General features: G+C 46.7%; 2 protein-coding genes across 8 annotated transcripts in view; both read right to left on the reverse strand.

The window, feature by feature from the left end:
- Window positions 1-228: 228 nt before the first annotated feature.
- Window positions 229-9,072, reverse strand: LOC139534207 (FYVE, RhoGEF and PH domain-containing protein 4-like). Of its 2 annotated transcripts, none has more exons than XM_071333119.1 (12): window positions 8,723-9,072; window positions 4,628-5,493; window positions 4,363-4,508; window positions 3,955-4,111; window positions 3,635-3,773; window positions 3,326-3,384; window positions 2,967-3,113; window positions 2,270-2,454; window positions 2,137-2,167; window positions 1,962-2,033; window positions 1,578-1,703; window positions 229-1,401 (listed from the first exon to the last, which is right to left on the reverse strand). In XM_071333119.1, the coding sequence occupies exons 1-12, from the start codon at window positions 8,832-8,834 to the stop codon at window positions 1,186-1,188; spliced, it is 2,256 nt and encodes a 751-aa protein (XP_071189220.1). In that variant the 5' UTR covers window positions 8,835-9,072; the 3' UTR covers window positions 229-1,185. The 2 variants fall into 2 exon arrangements, with proteins under 2 accessions (XP_071189220.1, XP_071189219.1); XM_071333118.1 differs by having other exon boundaries at window positions 1,956-2,033.
- A 128-nt stretch (window positions 9,073-9,200) lies between these two features.
- The window catches only part of LOC139534206 (protein bicaudal D homolog 1-like), a 38,718-nt gene continuing 23,765 nt past the window's right edge, over window positions 9,201-24,153 (reverse strand). For 2 of the 6 annotated variants that reach the window (XM_071333117.1, XM_071333114.1), the window contains exons 2-10: window positions 20,965-21,177; window positions 20,432-20,584; window positions 19,647-20,123; window positions 17,498-18,535; window positions 17,012-17,206; window positions 16,562-16,713; window positions 16,073-16,283; window positions 11,854-11,939; window positions 9,201-11,407 (exon numbers count right to left, since the gene is read on the reverse strand). In XM_071333117.1, coding sequence (XP_071189218.1) covers window positions 11,281-11,407; window positions 11,854-11,939; window positions 16,073-16,283; window positions 16,562-16,713; window positions 17,012-17,206; window positions 17,498-18,535; window positions 19,647-20,123; window positions 20,432-20,584; window positions 20,965-21,177 — 2,652 coding nt within the window. In that variant the 3' untranslated portion in view covers window positions 9,201-11,280. Of the gene's footprint in view, window positions 16,284-16,561; window positions 16,714-17,011; window positions 17,207-17,497; window positions 18,536-19,646; window positions 20,124-20,431; window positions 20,585-20,964; window positions 21,178-24,153 lie in introns of all 6 variants that reach the window. The other 4 variants (XM_071333113.1, XM_071333112.1, XM_071333115.1 and 1 more) reach the window with 3 other exon arrangements.

Consider the following 24,153-nt stretch of genomic DNA (forward strand, 5'->3'; position numbering starts at 1 on the left):
TGGAGTGGTCGAAAGACGAGTTTTAATGACTCCAACCTAAGTGTATGTAAACTTCCGACTTCAACTGTACCTGCACATGTGATGGACCATTGTTGGGTCATGAGTGCTACTTTCAGAACTACTGGCAAAAAAAGTACAGGAGAATCTCTTTAATAACACATACTGCTAACATAAGAAACTTAACTGATACGTTTCAAACTTTTCTAGTCCAATAAACACCTTGCTTCACTTTTGAACAAGTTTAACTTTATTTTTTCAAAAAGGTATATCATTTCAAATACAAACTACAAGGTTACTTGATTTTCTGATCCAGATAGGGAATAGCCAGAATACTCTTACATTGCATCTCTTGAGTTTTTATACAAAATACATCTCATTACGGTATACAGAGCTCCAAAAGTACTAGGACAGTGACATTTTGGCTCTGTACTTTGGATTTCAAATGATACAATGACTATGGGATTAAGTGTAGACTGTCAGCTTTAATGAGGGTATTTTCATCCAACAAAACATCCCCTTTTGTATATAGTCCTCCCCATTTTAGGGGACCAAAAGTATTGGGACAAATTCACTTATCTGTATTAGCATTAATGTAGAAGTGTTTAGAAACATATTATATGCTTATTTACAATACAAGTGACCCCAAAACTACACAATACATTATTTACCATACATTTCTATTTGGAACAAAAGCATCAGAAACAACCAAAACAAACAGCAAATGCATCCAACAAGGTTGTAGAGTCACAAGCTTGATGTCATCATACTTTGTACTACTTTAATACCCATAAGTGAATTTGTCCCAACACTTTTGGTCCCCTAAAATGGGGGGGACTATGTACAAAAAGTGCTGTAATTTCTAAACATGTCACCCGTCTGCACTTTAACATTGTCACTGTCCAAATACTTTTGGGGCTCACTATCTCATTAAGGCCATAATAGTGAACACAAGTACAGACACTTGGGGATAGTGTGTGAACACTGAGGCTGTTCAAGCGAGCCTCCTCACTGTCATTGACAGCCACCCCGTTTCTATTGGCGACACACCCGTAACCATTATCAGTGACACTTCCGTTGCCATTGATGACAGTCCCCTTGACATTGCCAACCATGGCGTTGTCATCCCATTAACCACCTTCCCATTTTCATTGACAACCGCCGTCACATGTCCCCCGCAAGGGGACCCTAGACAAGGCCTTCAGATCCTGGGGAAAGGGCAGGGATGGAAATGGGGAGGTGGGGTGTGGAACCTCTAGAATGTCCCCCCTCCTTGCCCTCTCCCCTCTCCTCTCTGTTGGCCCGGAGGATCAGGGCGGCGTGGCAGTCTAGACACACCTTGTTCACCTTGTTGCCATCGTACTCCAGAGTTACTTTGTTGTCTGAACACCTCCAACACACCACCTGACAGACAGGTGGAGACACAGGAAGTCATGGTCATATCTGTCTGGTTATGTTCGAAAGAATGGAAGTAAACGGAGCGTGAATGCCATTTCAACTAATCATAACCTTAGCCCAGCCTTAGGTAAAGTGAATGTATGCATCTGTATGCCTATGTACCCATGTGTCTGTTAACTCACACAGCCACAGGCTCTGCAGTGGTGTCTCCATCGGGTGAGGGCGTTGAAGGGTTCGCTACACTTCATACACATGGTCACCTCACTGTCCCTGATCCATCGAGGGGCACGCCGACCCAGCTCCTCCGTCTGTTCACATACACAAAATCAGTTTGTCTCGCCAAGTTGTTTTTCGACCCGTACATGCAAGAGGATCTCAAAATGAGTTGCTTCTCCTTCCCTTTTGCTAAATGATCAGTTTCCCTCCACACCCATTTGCCTGTGATTTATCCCTCTATATGAATACAGCGAGCATACTGTACAGATGGAGAAACACACACAAAAGAAATGAAGAAAACATTCTATCCGTCTCTGTTTTGCACAAAAATAAGGGATCCTTACAGATACCTCTACTTCTTTAGAAGCTGACTTAAAAGTCTCATTCTTCTGCCGGAAAACACCAATGGTGTCCTGAAAAGCCTGAAAGTACAAGGCACGTCAGACCATGTGTACTCTCCCTATATACTCATTATGTGCCATTGGTCATTTAAACGGGTTTCAAAATATGACAAAGCACTGTTACCTTTATCCAGTCCTCTTTGTCTTGTTCAGAGCTGGAAAGACGACGCCACATGTTAACATTGATACAAAATATATACATCCATCCAAGACCTTCAGGTGAGTTATATTATTGTGACCCCCCCGCCTCCCCTCACCTGGCCTGTAGGTCCAGGGTCCTCTCCAGGGTCCTCTCTTTGCCAGATACCTGGAAGGTGTGGGGATGGTGTTCATTGGTGGTGCGCTGCACAGTCATTCCCTCCACGTCAATCCGTGTCCTCACGGTGAACCGCTGCCCCCCCAGGCTGAACCGAGGAGTGCAGCACAGCAGCATGTTGTTTAACTGGATGGACAGCACGGGGAGGGAGAGGCAAGAAAGACATGAGGGTTTTAAGTATGCGCCACAAGAGTCTCCTGAATGACCCGTTAATGCAGGAGTGTCAAACTCATTCCACGGAGGGCAGAATGTCTGCAGGTTTTTTCCCCCCCCTTTCAATTAAGACCTAGACAACCAGGTGAGGGAGTTCCTTACTAATTGGTGACCTTAATTCATCAAGCACAAGGGTGGAGCGAAAAGCCGATCTCCGTGGAATGAGTTTGACATGTGTGGGTTAAATGGATGTTCAGTGGTTCCTAGTCAGTGAAGTGCAAGATTCTGATGAAATAGAGATGATTTAATTTCAAATTATACATAGCAGAAAATCATGTCTGTTCTACACTATACATTTCTAGAGCAACATGATGTAATGTTGTGTCCTCCTAAACGCCATAAGGTCTCCATTGGGAAAGAGGTGGTCTGACCTCAATGGGACTTCCTGGTAAAATAAAGGTTAAAATATTGTGAGTTGGTCTAACCAGGAAGAGGTATCTCTCCATGGCGGAGTGCCTGGCAGCCAGCATCAGGATGCGTCCCTCCCGGATGAACTCATTGGAGGGGTTCATCACGTCCTCCTCCTCCCCCCCCAACATCTCGTAGATCTCCAGCAGCTTCTTCAGATTCTCCTAGAGGACAACACAGCAGAGCGGAGGATGTTAGACAACAAAGCAGATCACAAACTTCTGTTCCAACCGATTGCAAAATAACAAAGTACAGGATGGTAACAGTGTTTAACAGTAGTAACACTATGCCTAAATAGAAATGGTCTCTAGATATACTGTACTGACAATTGTTATCTGCAGTGAGTAGAGGATTAGCATATTAGTTCTGCACGTACTGATTGGCGGATGGCGCTGTTGGAGTGCGTTGCTGCCATGGAGATGACCTGCAGAGACTCTGAAGGCAGACAAAGAGAACAACACCTTATTTTTTTATATTTTTTTAGGATAGCAAAACCACAAAACCTAATCTATTATGGTTTCTGTGACAGTTCCTCAGACTTGTAGTAACTGTGATGACGCTGCGTGAGTCTTCGCTTGCGATGAGGACTACCTGATCTCTGTTAAAGTAAGAGTGAGGCCAGCCTTTGTGGATCTACTGTATGTTGGACTATGTCTATGCTACAGTAAGGCAGGTGTCAACTCACTCTCTGCATGACTGTGGTCTGAGTCATCATCAGGCAGTCTCTTGAGGTAGTCTCTCAGCAGCATCTCATAACGAGGTAGTCTCTGGACCGGCTCCAACATGTGGTGCTGCAGGGTCAGACTACCACACACCTCCTGACTCTGGAAGATAACAGAAAATCAACAACAGGGCAAGACCGACTAAATGTTTCCACCACTGCAAAGTCAGCAGCTATTGATTTCCATTGGGTGAATAGTGATATGAAGATGAAGAGAATGAATAAAGATATTCAGGTAAAGTGTGAATAGAGATTTACTCGGTGTCCCTGCCCAGCCAACGTACCTGTATATCCTGTATGACGTTCCTGAATGGTGCGGACCTCTCCGTCCAGACTCTAAGCAGCTCCATGGCGTGGTCGAAGCTCATCACGTACTCAGCATACATCCTGAGGAAGGGAGCATGCTGCTGCATGACATCACCCAGACGAGGGCTCACAGACCTGTGTGGTCAAGGGTCGGAGATCAAAGGTCAAAAAAATGATTATTTAATCACTGTTTAGATAGGATGCTAGCGATTTAAAGTAGGAATGTTAAAACCACTGTGGTCTTTGTGAGGCTAGACGAATTACATAAAATATAACCATATTTTCATTTAATAACAAGGTTCCAATCCAATCACGTCCTTCAGTTCCATTGTAAATAATTACTTCATGTACTTCAATTGCGACATCATCTATTTGGGTTGTCTCACCATTGGCCCATGTGCGTCTCCAGGTCTGGCAGTAGGAACTGGCTGTGGAAGGTGTGGATGGAGGAGATGTTGGAGAAGATGGTCCTCACCACATCTACAGGGAACAAGCCTTTACCGGCCTCCTGAGTCAGCCGTGCATAGAACACCTGCACACACACACACGCGCAGTGTTAAAACACTGCTAATTAATACATACCGATCAAGTCATGTGGCGATAACCACAGTGGATGAACAGAAACAGTGAAGTTGACAGTGACACACTGACCTGGTCTAGCAGGTGAAGGCGAGCAACGTAGGCCCTCTCTGTGAGCAGAAGCTCGTTGGCAATCTTATACAGCTTCTGTTCAGTGGAGTCCTGCACCCTCACCTCCTCACTCCCTCCCTCCATCTTCTTCTCATCTGTAGAGCTCTCCTGAAGCTTGGCCTCCTCAGTCCCAGTCTCAGTTCTGTGAGAGGGGGACAGGTCCACGTTGAGCCCTGTATCCACCTTCCCTCCGTCTCCTACATGGCCATCGACCAGTACAGCGTCCCTCATCAGGTCCAAACCATTCATATTTATGGGAGAGATTTCCCTCGCTCTGCCCTCCCTATGAGCCACTACTACTGCCCTGTCTGGACTGTGGCTGTGAGCATCCAGTCCTGTGTGGGAGCTGTCGGTAGACCCACTGTCTGGGTCTCTAGGCTGGTCCAGGCTTATAGAGGTGGTGGTATGTGTTGGGCTGCTGTTAGCTGATCTGAGCACAGACTGGTTTTCCTCAAGGTGAATGAGGTCAGGCAGGCTGCAGGGTGATCCTGCCATGTGTCCATGTCTCTTCATCTTGGCCCCAGGGCTTCTCAGCTGGTTCAGCCTGGATCCTGCTCCCTTCCCTTTGGACTGAGATCCTAGTTTGGAGCGCTTTCCTGGGCTGTGGACACGTAGTCCCTTTCCTGGGCTCTGGGTCCCTTTTGGTACCCCCTTCACTTGGCTGTGGCTTGGCCTGGTCCCATGACACTTTCCTGGGCTGTGGACCGTTAGCCCCCTAGCTTGGGGTCCTGATCCCTTCCCTGTGAGTAGAGCTCCTTCTGGCCCCTTGGCAGGGCTCTCCCCAGGGCTCTGGAGATGGGCAGGTTTAGGAGACAGGGAGGGAGACACTGGAGACAGGGAGGGAGAAGCTGAGTAAGGGATCTATCCTAGCCTGGTTCCAGAACAAAAATATAAAACAACATGTAAAGTGTTCGTCCCATGTTTCATGAGCTGAAATAAGCAATTGACTAATTACTTCATATGAACTGTAACTCAGTAAAATCTTAGAAATTGCTGCTAGTTGCGTTTATATTTTTGTTCAGTGTATTTGTGCTGTCTTGTTAACTCCTATTGGCATGACAATGACCATAGAGGTTGGCAAAACAGCACAAACAGATTTAGGACCAGGCTACATTTATCTTGCAGTGCAGTCTACTGGGCATTTGTAGTGGTATTTTAACACTGCATTTTAAACCAACCACACTCCCCTCAGTCCCCGTACTGTGCTTTGTGGTTTGAGTAGGGATTTCTTAGCAGGGCTCTTTCCATTGACCTCCTCTCCAATTGTGGTAATGGTGCTCCCACAGCTACAGTACTATACACAGAGCCACATGCCCCGTTGTTTGTGAACAATGTACTTGCAAACGAACACTATAGCCTCAAAAAGAATGGTTAAAACTATATAGTTTTGGTCTAGTGGATGGTCAGTCTTTGCATCCATAGCGCGGTCTATGAATGTGAAAGTGGTTGTATTTCTCCACCCCGATTCTCCAGCGGTTTTTACAGGAACATTAGCACGGTGGCTGTTTTGTTGTTGTTTGAACTGCAGATTGCCCATTTAACAGTTGTACCTTGTGTAAAGTAGGGTATCTTTAAAGTTTTGACTTGTCCTCCCCACCGCTTTCTTTTTGGTTAATTATATTGTGTTGACTAATGAGTGAATTGTGTGTAAAACTGAATAAACAGTGTGAAAAAAAAGTAAAAAAAAGTGTTAGGGCAAGAGAACTGTGTCACCTTGTTACAGTATTCATAGGATGTAGCTCACTACTAGACTGCTGTCTTCTCCAAATATGGTGCCTCTGAATTCATTTGTAAATGAAGCGGCCTTTATTTATGGTAAGCGGACATTGTTCTTTCACTGAAGTCGTTAGCGTGCTTTTTCTACGAGTTCCCAATGCTTTCAGGAGTTTTCCCCAATGTTGTAAGGAGAAATGAAAGATTAACAACCGCATTCCGGGACAAAAACAATGTCAAGCTCACTGATATTATAACCAACGCCAGGAATCAAAGTGAAACAGTGTTCAACTCAACACGTGTTGCTGAGATGGTGTTTCTCCCGGTCACCTGACTGCTTTTCATTCTCACTTCCCTCAACATGTTAAAGCCTTTCTTTCTTACTTCGCTGGAGAGATAATAGGCTACATGTCTTCACTTCTCTAGGGTAGGGGGCAGCATTCGGAATTGTGGATGAAAAGGATGCCCAAATTAAACTGCCAGCTATTCATCCCCAGAAGATAAGATATGCATATTATTAGTAGATTTGGATAGAAAACACTCTGAAGTTTCTAAAACTGTTTGAATCATGTCTGTGATTATAACAGAACTTATTTAGCAGGCGAAACCCCGAGGACAAACCATTCAGATTTTTTTTTATTTTTAGGTCACTCTCTTTTCAATGAGGTTTCTTTCATTGGGAAACCAGATTTCTAAGGGACCTGCTCATGCCAACATGAGTTTAGCATAATAACGCTGACTCTTCAGTATTGGCACAGTTTGTGTTCAGACACACTCAAACCCTGTGTGTTTGTCATACAGTGGCCAGTTAAATCGAATGTTACTTCGCTGGCTTAAAATGGCACTGTGAAATAGTGAACCAACTGAATGATTGTCATTTGCATGTTTCTGATCCAAGAAAAAGCCCACAACTTAAATCCACAAGATGTGTTGTCTGTCTCTGACAGAAGCCTCCTCTCTTCTCGTATACACTGTTCCAGAGAGGACAGAGGAGCTCACGCACACGCACCTGCTGTTCTTGAATTGAGTCCTGCGTCGGTCTCGAAGACTCATACACACTCAAACACAGTCACTCACTGCTTATCAGCGAGTGTCCCTTTCGGACTCTGAGTGGTCAGTGTGTGACTGTCTTGTCAGAGGAAGTGTAAGGGGAGGAGTTTCCTGAGTGAAATCAGGTGACAAAAACAGTTCCATCAATAACTCAGAGTATTTGGTTAGCATCTTACATAGGTTGAATCTTCAACCTTTTATTTGAATTTTTTTCCCACCCTTCTGACCTAGGACCTACCGTCTCCATCTTATTACTGGGGGAAATAACAAAACGTGAGACTATTGTCCAGTGAGGAGATATTGATGAGAAATACAGTTCTCCACAGACAAACTGCACATCGGCATCTGAGGGACAGTAAATCACTGTAACATATTATACCAGTCAGCTGTGCTCAGTCAATGCCTTGGCCGACATCACAGACACTATGTTATGGCTTCAGAACTACATAGACTAGGTCTAGAGAGCCACAGGCAGAATCCAGTCAGATTTGTGCAGGTCAAGAAGGAGATTTCAGTGTAGCTCAACTTCAGTAACCCGAAGAGCTGAGCCCAGCTGCTGACAATTTGCACACAAACACACAATACCTAGAACATTGTTAACAAACACAACTAGTGTTGTTATGTTGTCAGGACACAGCCTCCAGGGCATGCCAGTGGTAGATTAGCATAACCAGTGAAACTACTGACATGTTCCTCTTCTGCCTTAGACATGGCTGAGTTCACCCACTTCAATGCACATGAGTCACAAACACAAAAAAAAAAAAGTGTAGGGTAATTCAACCACTAATAATACATTGCATGAGTAGTTTACAATTAGAGAATGACACAGTGGATTATTTTGTAAAGAATAGGCGCTAATAGCTGTGGCCATGACTGAAAGCACTCAGCTAGAGGGACTAAATAGGAGACACTGGGGCCGTGACTACTGTGCAGAGATGACCAGACAGTTCCTACAGCATTAGATTGGGCTCTCCAATGACATGTAAACCTCGTCCATGTCAACACACCACACAAGTGTTTGCCTCTCTCTGGTCAGAATGTCTATCTAAAGATAACTTGGCTGTGGGCATCTTCACCGTTTCCTCAAAATATGACTTCGGGTCAGGAGCCACAGAAGATCCATCTCCACTATTCTGCTCAAAATGAGTTAAATCCATCATAACATGCATTACAAAAAAACACAGACATCCTAGGCTATAGTAGGATACATTTGAAATCTGTGCAGTGAGTTATATTTGCGCTGACGCGCTCACTCAACGTTTCCAAACACAACTGCAGTTTGAGAAGGCTGACCTTCAGTCTCCCGCGGTATTCCCTTCGACTTTCTCCTCACCGCCGTCCGCCTAAACTCCTCCGTCTCACGAGGAGTGGTCTTCACACTCTCCCCCAGGTCACCGTCAAACATGGTAATATTATTTATAAAAATAACTTTTATACCACTTATTGTTCCCTTGAGCGTGAATAATGATCGGATTCGAGGCGCGTAGTCCACGAACGCCGGAGGGCTTTACGCAGGTAATTACGGAGCTGCTCCTTCAACAAAAACGTAAATAAGCGTACCACATTCCAAAAGTCCAATACCGATTTCCACATGCCATGAATCTCCATCAGTAGAATCGAATCCCGATAGATCTTAACAATGGCACAAAAACCGCCCCCGTTTTATAAACCCTCCGCCCCCTGTGAGCCTTTGGTAGAGGAAACTCCCAATACTGTAGGCCATTTCCCCAAAGGTGTTGATGGTAAAGTTTTACAAAAAGATACACAAATGTTTAGCAGTCCCCTATAAGATTAGGGGGGATTTATTGTATTTTGAAATGTAGGATTTACATGGTTTAATATGCAATAAAAATGATTTGAAGATACCATACATTTATATATTGCTGTCTGAATGTTTAATGTTTTTTTATTGAGGTGTCGAGTAGTGTTGAAATTGTGCAAACCACGTTCAGTGCTTCATCTTTGTGCCCCGTCTACTACACTCTCCAGGTCTAGGAAAAGTAGCTAGTAACATTCATCATTTTCTCCATAGCTTACCGTATGTCCAGTTGGCCTATGTACAACTTAAATGGTCTTTGAACCATCTGATAAGTTTAAAGAAACCTTCATACACATGAGCAATACATATGGTGGGGAAAATAGACAGAGCGAACCACAGTGTTAGAACATACAGAATACTCCTGATATCCTCATGATTGAGGAGACATTGTGACTGCTAACTGCGCCATCCGCTAAACAGATGCGGGAGACAAATGTCGTTTGAATACGTTCAATTGTGAAACTGACTAGATATCCCCTTTCCCTTACTCTCGCCCCTGGGCTCCAACGCCAGTTTGCTCTCCCAAACTAATGCCTAGGGTTTTTAGCTCTGTGGGTTAATACAGTCTCTAGCTGGTTACACAAAACCCCTCCCCTCCCCTCATCTGCTTCGTGTGATGTCTGAGAAGCCTAGTGCGATCTTTGCCAGTTTGTTACATGGCTTCCAGGTGCAACAGATGTAGGGAATGGAGCAGATAGGACAGCATTCACCAGAATAACACAACAGGATGACAAAACCCAACGTTTTTGAAACCTTACTGTAGTTAGCAACCACAGGTCTGGTCAGAGATCCTGTAGAAACAGAGTGTTCAGTCTAAAGCGAGGTTGAGGTGTGTGAATTCATCCCATTGCCAAGCCTCTGAGCTGTGACTGGACGTGTTATATAGATGGTTAAAAGTAGCTATGTGGTGGTTTGAGAAAAGCTCCAAATTGGTATTTCTAGGTTAGCATACATAGCATCATGGTTGAATACAGTACAGCATAAACTGCCAACTACCTCTACTCTACAACTACAGTGCTACTAGTACTACTATTCTATAGCGAAATCTGTCTACACGCTGATCCAGCATGGTTACTTCCATATGCAGGATGTAGAAAACAAGAGGCAATCTTGGATAGAGATCTACTTTCAACATCATTATTTAACCCAGTGGGGTTAACAGTCGATCACAACTAGTATTGGAATGCATTGGTCAGTTTGTGCTTGTAAATCAGGAGGTTGATTGAGGCCTTCAGAGAAACAGGTTGACCAAAAGCACATTCCAAATGGCACCCTATTCCCTATGTAGTGCACTACTTTGGGGATTATTGGTGTCATTTGGGACGCAGATGCTGTTTCAACATAGATACTGTAGAACCAAGGAAGGATGATAACGGTACAAACACTGTCAGCTTTTACAATGTTTGGAAATCTCTTATCCTGTAAAACACATTCAAAGTGCAATAGAAACATTTATATATACACACCGTAGGGTGCGTGCGAGCAAAGTGCATTTTAAAGAAATTCCATAGAATATAAAAAACAAGCTACGATCTTGGTGAGGGGTGGGGACAAGCAATGAATCCAATCCAAAAAGAGCAGAAAAATGACTCAAACAATCTGGGTTTGCGAAAGCTAATACCTTTTACATGCATTTCAAATACACAGTTATGGCTTTGCCCTCTGCCACCTTGGCGTTCACTACATACTGTATGGTACCATTAATGATTGTACAGCTAGCTATACATTCAGCAAAAACCCAAAAGTTGTCCACCTCTTGAACCCAACAAAATGATCATCACTGGTCGTAACATAAAAGTATGTTTCAACAACCCCCAAAACATCATAGACAAATACATGATGAATAATGACTAATAGCTAGCGCGGTAGTAAAGATGGCTGCATGTCGCTCTTTTCTCCCACAGACCCTCAGTCAGACAGTCTCTTATAAGTCTTTGTGAGTGTCGTCCTTCTCTTCCACAGTGAGAGGCACTGCTCTCTGGCTCTGCCCTGCAGAGTCCTGTGATGGGGTCAGGGTGTCGTAGTCCCAGGGTTATAGAGGACCAGGGGGACAAGGCGGCTGGGCGAGCCAAAGGAGAGGCACTCGTGGAGGACTGCTGCTGTAGCTGCTCAGGGGGCAGTGAGCTCGGTACTCCCGGATAGCCGACACAATGCTACGTCTGGGAGGAGCATGACCAGAGACAACCAGAAGACAAGAGGAAGAGGAGAGGAGATAACAGGAGATACACTGTACCTGACAAAGATCTCAGACATCTACCTCAATCACTCACAGACAAAAGGACGTATCAATGAGGATTTAAAAACAGACTCATTTATAGTGTTCATGGTAGGTCAAGAAAGGCGTAAAAAACACACACACCCAAAACACACAGGATTGATTTCCTGATGCTGTACCCTGGCTATACCGTACAAGCAAAATGACATGGAATAATTAACATATACTGTAAACATATGCAACGTTTCAGTCCCATGTAGAGTTTTAGCCTGGTTCCAGATCTGTTTGTGCTCTTGCCAACTCATTGTTTCTTTGTGGCATGACAATGAGTGAGGAGTTGGGATGATAGCACAAACAGACTGGCACTAAATTCTGGTCTAAATCCTTTACCTGCTGGCTTGGGAGGCCTTCTCCCACCTTAGCTGTGAGGAGACTGGCGGCACTGTGGCAGCAGACTTCTGACGATCTATGAGAGACTGACAGATTAGATGGAGAGACAGTACTGTAGAGAGGTGACAGGTATGGGGAGCAGGGGACATCACAGATGATCATATCCAAGGGGGAAAATACAGACTACTTACCAAAGAAAATCACCCCAGTGTCAGCGTTTTCAAGAAGTACATTTCGTTTTTCTTTTTTAATTCTGCGAGAATGTTCCTATTCTTAAATATTTCCAAACGCCTAACAACTCATGTATTTGATATATTGTACTGTTCAATGGAATGTACGCGTACAGTATGCTATGATTAACCCGTGTGCTTGTGCAATAACTGAGCAGGCTGTGTAAAGTAGGCCTATGCATATCTGAGTGGAACACACGACAGCTACTTCATGAAACTGAGATCATAAGGAATTCCTCCCTAGAACACACGAGAGAGATGCTCAAGGCCACTCAAAACAGAAAAGACGACGACACACAAAATACAGGTCGTTTATACATGATATTTACAGTATATACGAAGAGTATGAACATAGCACTGTACACAGCATACAGCTTTCCAATACTCTGTGTTATATACACATGCATATAAAGTGCTCAAAAGCTAACAGGCTGACAATCAGTGGTAACTATTAACAGTCTGCCTGGAAATGGATATGGCATTAGCACAGGCAAGGATGTTTAGATTGAAAATGTTCCACATTATGAAAGACTGAAAGACTCCTGAAACAGAGAGCAGAAGAGGAAAATGGCATTCACTGTATTCACATAGAGGGAGAAATCACAGGCCAATAGATGCGGTGGGAAACGAATAAATCGGAAAGGAGGTAAAAACGCATTTGACAGGATTAAAATCCTCTTGCATGTACGGATGGAATTATGATGTAGCGGGACCGAAAACAGGAATGAGTTTGGTGAGCATGTGATGTGTGTGTGTGTGTGTGTGTGTGTGTGTATTGGAGAGTGCGAGTCGGGCGGAACGAGGAGGGTTTCACAGAGAGGAGGTCACACTGGTTTCCTTTCTTGAGAAGCTAAGACAGCGACCCCTAGCATCTATTTGATATTTGACAACCCTTCACTTTTTATTCCCTTATTGCAGAAAAGATCTATATCCAGCTAATTTACCCTACGATGGAAAATGTTCCATATTATAACCTACACTATACTACAACTACAAAGGTGTTCTGCTCAAAGTAACAGGCATACAGTGTTGTGTCAAGGCAGGTAGATGGTGCAGATGTAGAAACTGGAGTGTAGGACAGACTCAGTCAAGTAATTGCTAACGTGATGAAGGGTAATACATCAAACAGAGTAATACAAACTCCATGTATAAAAACGGGAAGGTCACTGAGGTGGTTCCCACGCCAAATCTAGTGTTCATTGTGTTTCTGTACAGTCACCATTAGATGACTATTGGAGAAAAACATTCAACCAGCTCAATCAGCCCAACAATGAGTGCAAGAACAGTGAGTATTTCTGATACGAAAAATATGTGAATGTTCACCTAACGTTGTCAACAAAGTAGCTGAGAGGAGTCCTGTCAAATGCGTTTTTTTCTTTCCATATTGCCTGTTATAACAACGTGTTGGGGTATATGTAGATCACTTGAACCAATGGAGACTGGGATTGTTAGAGTATAGACACACAGTGTTGTTGTGGTACTCTGGGCTCCAGACTTGGGACTGATGGGGGAGGGGGAGACTGGACTGGGTCAATACTAGAGAGGGGAGTCAAAACGGGGAGAGACTAAGGAGACTTTTCTGACCAGCATCCCATTGACAGCCCAACTAGCCAAAATCTATAACTGACCCTTAACCAAACTCATAACCTTAACGTCATTTTAACCAATTCAAAAATGAAATATCGGTTTGCACGTCAGCCACATCCCCTTAGTTCTTCCTGTCAACACCAAACTGTGCATGGATTGGGCCAAAGTTGGCAAAGGCTATTCACTGGCCAACACCCAGTAGCAGTGTATCCCTCATCAAGAGCACTGTTTACAGACACTTACGCTGATCATCTGGCAAGGCTTTGTTATTGTCCATTCTAACCTATTGGATAGGGTCAGAAAAACAATATGAAAACTGTTGTTGTTGGCATGATCAGGTTGTACTGATCAGGTGCTGTAGTTAAGGCACACACATACACAGGTGACACACTCACGTGTGCAGAACCTGTGGAATCCCATCTATGCATCATACAGTAGCTCTACACTAACTAACCCATAGCCTAAATGTCATTCAAATGTTGGTCTATATTTCTATAACAGCGTAAGGATAATTCTGGTTAACAACACATCCTTGTTGAACCCCAGTTGAAAAGTGTGTGTGTCAGCTTCCCTGAGTTTGGTGGTAAGTGAGTTATCTATTGATTACATTCATCCATCTATGCTGCTGTGTTCCTCTGGAGTTACCCTCCGAGGCACTAGGGGTGCTACGTAGACACAGCTCACTGTCTGTCTCGCCGACTGATATGAAACCCAGAATCACCCATCTCGCTCTGTCTCATAATGCTAACATTAAAACCATCATGGTGTGCTGATTCCAGGTCATTTATGTTACAGGTTTAATATGATATTCAACCTCGACGGAAGTCTTCAGTCTAAGTTCTGAATATACAGTGATATTACAAACTGCCATTGGGTGGTGCTAGACTCTAAATATGTGCCAGGTTTACACAGCAGATGTGAGGATGACTGCAATAACATTGTGAGGACAGTGTGTACAGAGCTGTGAGTAATAACTGAACAATTAAAAATAGCAAACAATCCATAATCATTGATCTGTCTTATCCAATACTTGCTTTGAATGACATTTGGTTACAGTATCTGTGATTTTCATTAAAAACAGAGAGAGCGAATAACACTGTCAAGTGGTTGATCTGTGGAGACCTCAGTCAAACATGTGAACAAACTCCATCAAATTGTCCAGTTAACCTAAACGTCCTTCTCATCCGTCTTTCCAAACAGCGGTAAGGTCCTGCACACATATTCACTTGCTTGTGTGGATGGTGATTTGATTTAAAGGTCAAGACCAAAACTACTGTGTATGTATAGTCTGTAAAGTGTCCTGTCTCTCCTGTAGTTTAGACCGGTCAACAGTCTGTGAATAAGAGGAAGGCAGGGCCACTTGTGCTCCATGTTGTGTTAAATCCCTGAGCAGAGTCAGTCTGAACATTCACGCCGATACAGAGCCACATCCACATGCTGCATCGAGGCCAGAGGCTTAGGCACAAGAAACAGGAAACCAGTCTGTCCTCCTCTCTGTGAGCCCCACCCACTCTCTTAGGGGCTGATGGGAAATGTAGTTTTGCATCATTAAAGAGGCTGATGGGATTTGTAGTAGTGTCAGTGAGGAGGTTGATGGGAATTGTAGCTTAGTGTCTGCGAAGGGGCCGATGGAATCTGTAGTTCTGTTTAGAGAGGGGACTCATGGGATTTGTAGTGTTGTCAGTGAGGAGGTTAATGGGAACTGTGGTTTAGTGTCAGTGAGGGGGCCGATGGGAACCGTAGTACCTAGGGTAGAGTGGACTGTAGCTGCTGGTGAGACTATATGAAGTGTGGGGGGTGTACGAAGAGGGTGGGGTATATGATGAAGGAGAGTAATGAGCAGATGAAGGGGTATAGGAACTGGAGGGGGTATAAAGGGAGGAAGGGGTGTACGAAGAGTGGGTATAAAGGGCTGAGGTACGCGTCAGGTTGGTAAGGGGGCGAGTTCGAGGGGAGCTCCATGTCAACCGGCGAGACCCCAGTATGGGAGAACGGTAGGGGGAGGAGGGGGCCGAGCCAGGCTGAGCACCCCTGCTAGGAGACGGCCGTGAGTCTGAGGAGTAATGCCTGGAGAGCCCAGTACTGCTACGTTCTAAACTACAACTATTGGAGTCGAGACTGAAACTGTGGGAGTCGACCTCTAACGTCCGGACACCCAGTGCCCACTGGGAGTGAGCCAGCCTGTGGGGAGTGGATGGGGGGGTCCAGGAGGAGGAGGGCGCCTCCAGGGAGGGGGGGCTGCCTGGTACTTTGGGGCCTGAGGGGGCCGTGGAGGAGGGGCTGACGGGATGTCTATGATGTGACGTAGGGGAGCTCAGAGCTAGGGCGTCTGTAGTAGCAGAGGTCAGGCTTAAGGGGGCGCCAGCGCCGGTGGTGGGGCTGGAGGGAGGAGCAGAACTTACTTTGGGGGTGCTGCTCTTCATGCGGGCCACCTTGCCGCCGCGGGTGCAGTGCGACTGCTCCTGGTCGAAGGCTAGGTCCTCCAGACGCTGGGTCAGGGCTAGTTTCTGCTGGATGGCCATCCGCAGGAGGGAGTTCAGGGTCTTCTTCTCGTCCTCCGCCGCAGCCAGCTGCCTCTGCATCTCGTCCAGCTGAGTCACATACTCGTCACACCTGAGAAGTTTCAAGGAGAGGGGTTGGGTGCTTGCAAAAAACAAAAGTTTTGGTTACACAGTGTAGGTGGAGATGGGTTCAGAAGAAATAACGCGATCAGAAGAAGAAGTAGAGAAGAATGAAGAGATCCGGGGAGAAATAGTAAAGGTCGGATGTAGAACTAGTCTATCCCTTTAACAATCTATCCCTGGTCCTTGGTCTCTCACCTGGTAGTGAACAGTAAGGGTTCAATAAAAGAAAGCCAGATGAAGGGATGGAGGGAGGAGGGAAATAGTCACCTGGTGGCGAACATGGCTCTGAGCGAGGAGAAGGTGGCAGCGTCCTCCTTCAGGGCCTTCAGTTCGTTCCTCAGCTTCATCATGGTGTCTGTCACCATGTGCTTCTCATTCTCATACTTACTCTTCAGGTTGGCCAGGGCATTCTCTGCAGTCTGCAAGAACAAGGGAACAGGGACATTTCGTTCACCTTTATTTAAACAGAAAGTCCCATTGAAAATTCAAAACGAGGACATTAGTGTGACTGTGACAGCAGTCTCTATATACTCTATATATCCTAATGGCTACTGTAGCCTGGTAGCCTTGTGAGAACCATCTACAGCTTTTGGAGATTTCTTGTGACCAGCCTCAAAGTAGATTCTAGCAAGGCCGTGTTAGACAGCGAATGACCAGCGTGATGCTTAATCCAAGTCCATAGGTATCCATATCTCGGATACCATATCCATGTCTGACCTGTTTGTTCGCTTTGAGCACCAGTCTGAGGGTAGCGATCTGTTCTCTCTTGGTGCTGAGCAGGGACTTGAGCTTCAGGATCTCCTCCATACAGGCCTCTTTGTCCTTGTCAAACAGTGGGGCCAGTTCCCTGGCTGCAGCCCTCTGTCTGGACAGCTGCAGTGACCGGTCCACTGCCCTCTGGAGGTGCCTCACCTACAGCATGTTCATCAAGGGAGATGGTTAGCGGACATTTGCTAATGTTGTCAGTCAGATACACTGACATCTGTGTCTGTTAGCTTCATGATGACCATTTGGAAGGTTAAAGGTGACACCTGGCATACAAACTGTGATAAACTGTTTCAGGTTTGAACTGCCAATGAAATCAAAAGGTGTAATGATATATGCTTGCTAGTAAATGTGTTACGAATAGTGAAACTATATTCTGTTCGCGTATGGCAAATACACAGTTTGACATGTTTATTCAAATGATTCAAATGGAGTCACCTGCTCTCTGATGATGGCGTTGAGGTTATAGATGTTCATGGGTTCCCTACGCAGGTCTCCAGCTGGCTCTACCGCAGGCGACGATGATGATGAGGAAGATGAGGAAGAGGCACTGATGCTGGGGGAGCCCGTAGGAGGGGTGCGGGGTACAGGACTGTCTCTGTCCCTCCCCCCGTCCCGGCCTCCCTCTCCTGACAACCGCTCTTTGGATGGGGATTCCGAGGGGCTGCGAGACTCCGCCGTGGACGACGAGGTTGCAGCGGCAACGGCTGCGAGCCGCCGGGCAAGGCGGGGCGTGAGTAGAACGCGGGTGTCGTCACCCTTGAGCGAGGCACTGATACCCCTTAGTCCTCTGCCGTGTCTGTAGTAGTCTAGCATCACCCGGTTGGGCGTCTCGTTGTTACAGAGGCAGACGTGGTGGTAAAGTTGAGCCAGCTCCTCGCTGAAGGTGACCAGTTCGTCCTGTGCTGCGTTGAGCGCCCCCTGGCTCTCGCTGGCCATGTTCTTGGCTGTTCTCAGCTCCGTCTCCAGGCCCCCCACCTTCTCCCTACCTTCCCGGCAGCTCCTCTCCAGCCTCCCCACCTGCTGCTCCAGAGATCTGTGCTGGGCCTCTCCGCGCGTCCTCTCCTCCACCCCGCCCTCCACACACTGGTTGTACCTCTCTCTCAGTGACTTCAGCTCAGCCTTTAGCTCGACCACCTCGGTTACAGCCACCCTGTATTTACACTGGAGGATCTCCAGACCCGGGGTCTGGTGGCAGAATGCCTGGCCCCTGCTGTGTATTAATCCCTTCTCTTTCTCCTCCTCTTCCTCTTCTCCCTGCTCCATCAGGGCCTCTCGGTTGAGGTGGTGGGCCTCCTGGTCGTGCTGGGCCTCCTGGGCGAGATGGGCCTCCCGGTGCAGGTGCCTGAGGGCGGTGACTCTCTCGCTGAGGCGGAGGGCCCTCTCGTGCTGCTCGTTCAGGGCACCCTGTGTATGCTGCAGCTGCGTCTGACACTCTTGCAGGCTGATCAACAGCCCTGTTTTCTCCCGCTCTGCCTATGGACACACACACACAAACAGCTATTTTCAGCCTATTGTTAAACTAGTCGCTTTCTTTATCATCTCCAGCCCCAAAACACAGCGAAGGCTGGTCACCAGCAAAACCAGCTAGACTATTCTAGTAAACCTCCATACCCAACTAGACCATGCTGGACAGACTATCTTGACCAGCTAGACCATGCTTGTCAGACCAGCTTAACCAGCACTAAGCAGCATAGACCAGCAAATACCAGCACGGACCAGCTTGAAATGTATGCTGGCCTATGCTGTTTTTTTCAGCAGGGCCTAAACACCGCACACTAGAGGGAACAGTAAACCTTGCACACTACTGAGGGTGAATCAATAGTCTAGTGTGTCAGTGAGGATATAAATAAGCCTTTCCTCCAGTCCAGCCAATCGGAACGAGGCTGAGGGAATGAGTGGGGAGATGCAGTTTCACCTACAGGGACTGCAGTAAATGGTTGGACACACATCAACCCCACATCTTCATCTCACTGGCCCACTGGGCTGGAGGAAACTATGGAAGAGAAGACACCCACTATGAAACAAAATGGCGGCCATTTTGATTAGAGTCCATCTAACAGCCAGTGGTCCAGTAACGGCTGATCCCACAGCTTCTCACTGGTGCTACAACACTTTATTTGACTGCTGGGATAACCTTTATTATTTATAGTCTTCAGAGGCAGAGAAAGGGAGAGGCAGGCCAATAGATAGAGATAGATAGATAGATAGATAGATAGATAGATAGATAGATAGAGAGAGAGAGAGAGAGAGAGAGAGAGAGAGAGAGAGAGAGAGAGAGAGCGCTGTATGCAGTGAGGTTATGTCAGCAGTCTCTTAGTCTGAATAATTCAACACTTATTCCTACATCTACAATATGAGGGGATATAGACGTGTTCATTCGTACGGCATCGGTGTGTTCACTTTGTAATATTGTTTATGTCTACATTCATGAGTTAGAATGAGTATTGCCACGGTGTTCTGATATCCTCCTGTGTGTCATTGTTACATGCTTTATAACACTGAGAAATCTGAGCACCAAACTCTAGAGGCTCCCGAAAGTCCACTCTACTCATTCAAACTGAGTGAACTGTACTTCTCCACCCACCTGTAGCAGCTGCTGCTTGAGCTTCTGTATCTCTGTCAGGTTCATCTCACTGAACAGATCCGACACCATGCCCTCTCCTTTCCTCCCCGCTCCCCGACACTCTCCATTGGCCCTGGGCAGCGAACCAGTCCCCGTCCCAGTTCCTGACCCTCCATGTAGATGCCCGTTACATCTGCCCAGCTCCTCGGAGTTGGGCGACAGGGCGGAGACAGGCGTAGCCGTGCCACTAGGTGGAGCTGAGGTGAAAGTGAGGTGGGCGCTGCCCGTGTATTGGACGTCACACAGGCTGAGGTGGTGGACCAGCTCCTTGCGGAGGTGCTTCTTCTGCTCCCGCTCGCTCTTCAGGGAGTCCAGGGCCTCCTCTAGCTGGGCCTCGGAGATGTCTTTGAGACGTAAGGCGTCTTCTAACTGGCTGTTCAGCAGCTCGGTCTCCTCCTCCAGAACCTTGATCTCATGCTTTAACCCCTCGTACTCCACCTGAGGGAGGGAGGGAAGGAGGGAGGGAGGGAGTGGAAAGGGGGAGGGTAGGAAGAGGTAAGCAGAGAGGGAGAGGCATAATGTGGTGTTAGGGAAGGGGACACAGTGTGTGTGTGTGTGTGTGTGTGTGTGTGTGTGTGTGTGTGTGTGTGTGTGTGTGTGTGTGTGTGTGTGTGTGTGTGTGTAACCACATGTATGTGTAAGTCTGAGTGTGTCTGTGTGTGCATGCGCGTGTAGGTGTGCGTTTGTGTGTGTGTGTGTGTGTGTGTGCAACCCCATGCGTGTGTATGTACTGTATGTTCTCTCACCTGGTTCTGTTTGAGAGTGGACACTAGTTTCTGCAGGGTGATGTTCTCCTCCTCCAGCTCAGTGTAGTCCTGTAGGAGTCGAGCCTCTCTGAACTTATACTCCCTGATCTCCTCTCTCATCCGGCTCCGCTGCAGCTCCAACATCTCATTACTCTACAGGACAGACACAAACACCAGGGTTTAGTTAACACACACAACCCTGGCTACTAGCAAATACACAAGACCTGTGGTTATTATCACAAAACAACACTGGACTGGTTTACTATCAAACACAACAAGGATTTACTGGAAAGCATTTTGTGACAAATGTTGACGTGAAAAGGACTTTATAGCCTAGGATATCCTAAATATGTTTTATTGATTGACCGATTGCATTGATAGGGATATATAAGCCACACATACTAAACTGTGTTTAAGATCAAATAGTGGGCCCACCACCACCAATATCTGTGCATACATGTATATAGTAAGTAGCCACTGCTCTGAGTCTCCTCTAAACCCCACCCCCCGACCTCTAACCCCTGGTGCCTCACCTCTCTGAGCTCCTGCAGCAGTGTACTGAGGTGTTCGTTGTCGGCCTGCGTGTTGACTGTGACGGCCCGGCTCTGTTTGAGCTCTGACTGGATCCCCAGCAGGCGACTCGTGTAGTATGCCTCCTTAGTGGCTGACTCCTGCAAGAGGTTCTCCTCGTTGGTCTCCCCGTCCGCAGCCACCTTGCGCTGGGTGGAGAAGGTCTGGCCAAACGCCTGGGCAGAGGCAGAGGAGGGGCGAGAGAGAAGTTATGGCGTTTCAGTAGCATATCTTTTTGTTTTGTCCTGGTTATGTAAATGTTATTTTCGGACTCCTATAAAACATACATGGAGAGGTAAAGAGCAATCACCATCTGAAACTGTTCCGTCGCCTAGCACACACACACACACACACACACACACACACACACACACACACACACACACACACACACACACACACACACACACACACACACACACACACACACACACACACACACACACACACACACACGCACGCACACGCACACGCACACCTCCACCAATCAATACACAGCTCAGCAAGAGGCTGAGAGGAAGAACATCATAGAGTAGGAACATCTATTTGCGGTGCAGAGCGACGGTGAACTCAAGGGAAGGAGGGATAAAACAAAGACTGTTTGGGGGAAGTAGAGAAACGGAGAGAGGCAAAGAATCCTGCTCTCCTCTGAGCTTCTAGCAACGGAACACAGACGAATGACAAAGCACATTTGACTCACTTTTCAGTGTGGAAGCACTTTAAATGACGTGGCGCTGAACCTAAACGGAAGCTAAATATAATGACCATGTAAATACATAGGATTAATTGCGCTTTAACGTAAAGTCGGACAAGAGGGAAGACAATCGTAATATTCCCTACAGGCCCACTGAATAAGTACAGTCTACAGAAACAGCCACGCAGGGACTCCACAGTGGACTACCACAGGCTATTCATCACTCCCCCTATTAGTTCAGCTTCAGCGGTGCGATTCAGACTCACGGTTCCACACTGTAACAGAGTAATGAGTTTGCACGGAGACGTATTTGTGTCAACTAACAGATTCAGCATAATTAAACATGAGAACTATTGGAGATACTGAGGAACGTTGGGATGCTGTGTAGTTTATGACTGTGATATGTTCTGTTCTGAAGCTGTTTGCAACTGAAAAGGGACGAGACCTTTCAAGGTTTAAAGGTCATGTGTGGTTTGATGATACACTGCCCTTCATCTGCCAAAACACACACACGCACGTGTGCACGCTCGCACACACACACACACACACAATCATTCACTCTGTCAGATGTCACTATATGCGTTTTAGGAAAGGTGTCCTTTAATAAAGAGAGCACATCAAATTTCAGCTTACAAAAAGATGGATTTCTAAAACGCAAGTACAGTACAGTCCACAGTAAAGTGAAATACAGTGCCTATAGTACCCATGGCAAGCAACTGGTCTACCAATCTATGGTCAAAGAGGTGGGTCATACCTGTATACATGCACAAGGAATAACTTACACTATGACCGCATACATCAAGCTAAAAGCCACATTAAATCATAGTTGTCTTTTTCTACACCTCTACGGGTTGAGTAAATGTCATCCTGAAAGAAACAATGTCCCCCTCCAATGTCATTACAATGGCATCAACTCTTATCGCAGCCACTCACTTTAAGTGGAGAAGAGAAGCTGAGTGAGTATCCCAAATGGCACCCTATTCCCTATATAGTGCACTACTTTTGACCAGAGCCATATGGGCTCCATATAGGAAATAGGGTGCATTTGGGACGCCTACCCTAACGCTGCTCATCCAATTTCCTCTGACAGTAGAGTAGAACATTCTCCCCGCTTGACTAGAGACAGATGGGGCGTTACAGAGCAGAGCAGAACAAGCCACGGTGCCACCAAGCCTTTTTATTTGCTGCAAATCCCAATATGTAGCCTCTCTCAAGGCACTCTCTGCCTGGCTAGGACAGACCTTGTCCTAGTGCAGCTATGTCTCTGCCTGGTTAGGACAGACCTTGTCCTAGTGTGGCTATGTCTCTGCCTGGCTAGGACAGACCTTGTCCTAGTGCGGCTATGTCTCTGCCTGGCTAGGACAGACCTTGTCCTAGTGCGGCTATGTCTCTGCCTGGTTAGGACAGACATTGTCCTAGTGCGGCTATGTCTCTGCCTGGCTAGGACAGACATTGTCCTAGTGCGGCTATGTCTCTGCCTGGCTAGGACAGACCTTGTCCTAGTGCGGCTATGTCTCTGCCTGGCTAGGACAGACCTTGTCCTAGTGCGGCTATGTCTCTGCCTGGTTAGGACAGACATTGTCCTAGTGCGGCTATGTCTCTGCCTGGCTAGGACAGACCTTGTCCTAGTGCGGCTATGTCTCTGCCTGGTTAGGACAGACCTTGTCCTAGTGCGGCTATGTCTCTGCCTGGCTAGGACAGACCTTGTCCTAGTGCGGCTATGTCTCTGTCTGGCTAGGACAGACCTTGTCCTAGTGCGGCTATGTCTCTGCCTGGCTAGGACAGACCTTGTCCTAGTGCGGCTATGTCTCTGCCTGGCTAGGACAGACATTGTCCTAGTGCGGCTATGTCTCTGCCTGGCTAGGACAGACCTTGTCCTAGTGCGGCTATGTCTCTGTCTGGTTAGGACAGACCTTGTCCTAGTGCGGCTATGTCTCTGCCTGGCTAGGACAGACCTTGTCCTAGTGCGGCTATGTCTCTGCCTGGCTAGGACAGACCTTGTCCTAGTGCGGCTATGTCTCTGCCTGGCTAGGACAAACATTATCCTAGTGCGGCTATGTCTCTGCCTGGCTAGGACAAACATTATCCTAGTGCGGCTATGTCTCTGCCTGGCTAGGACAGACCTTGTCCTAGTGCTGCTATGTCTCTGCCTGGCTAGGACAGACCTTGTCCTAGTGCGGCTATGTCTCTGCCTGGTTAGGACAGACATTGTCCTAGTGCGGCTATGTCTCTGCCTGGCTAGGACAGACCTTGTCCTAGTGCGGCTATGTCTCTGCCTGGTTAGGACAGACCTTGTCCTAGTGCGGCTATGTCTCTGCCTGGCTAGGACAGACCTTGTCCTAGTGCGGCTATGTCTCTGCCTGGCTAGGACAGACCTTGTCCTAGTGCGGCTATGTCTCTGTCTGGTTAGGACAGACCTTGTCCTAGTGCGGCTATGTCTCTGCCTGGCTAGGACAGA

This window comes from Salvelinus alpinus, chromosome 11 (genome assembly GCF_045679555.1).
Source record: "Salvelinus alpinus chromosome 11, SLU_Salpinus.1, whole genome shotgun sequence".
Classification (NCBI taxonomy): domain Eukaryota; kingdom Metazoa; phylum Chordata; class Actinopteri; order Salmoniformes; family Salmonidae; genus Salvelinus; species Salvelinus alpinus.

Excerpts from the sequence above, each read along its gene's own strand:
- LOC139534207 (XM_071333118.1), bottom strand. The coding sequence starts at position 8,834 with ATGTTTGACGGTGACCTGGGGGAGAGTGTGAAGACCACTCCTCGTGAG. Across the intron at positions 4,509-4,627 it reads GCCTTCACCTGCTAGACCAG|GTGTTCTATGCACGGCTGAC; the intron begins GTCAGTGTGTCA and ends GTGTGTGTGCAG. Across the intron at positions 3,774-3,954 it reads ACGTCATACAGGATATACAG|AGTCAGGAGGTGTGTGGTAG; the intron begins GTACGTTGGCTG and ends GTTATCTTCCAG.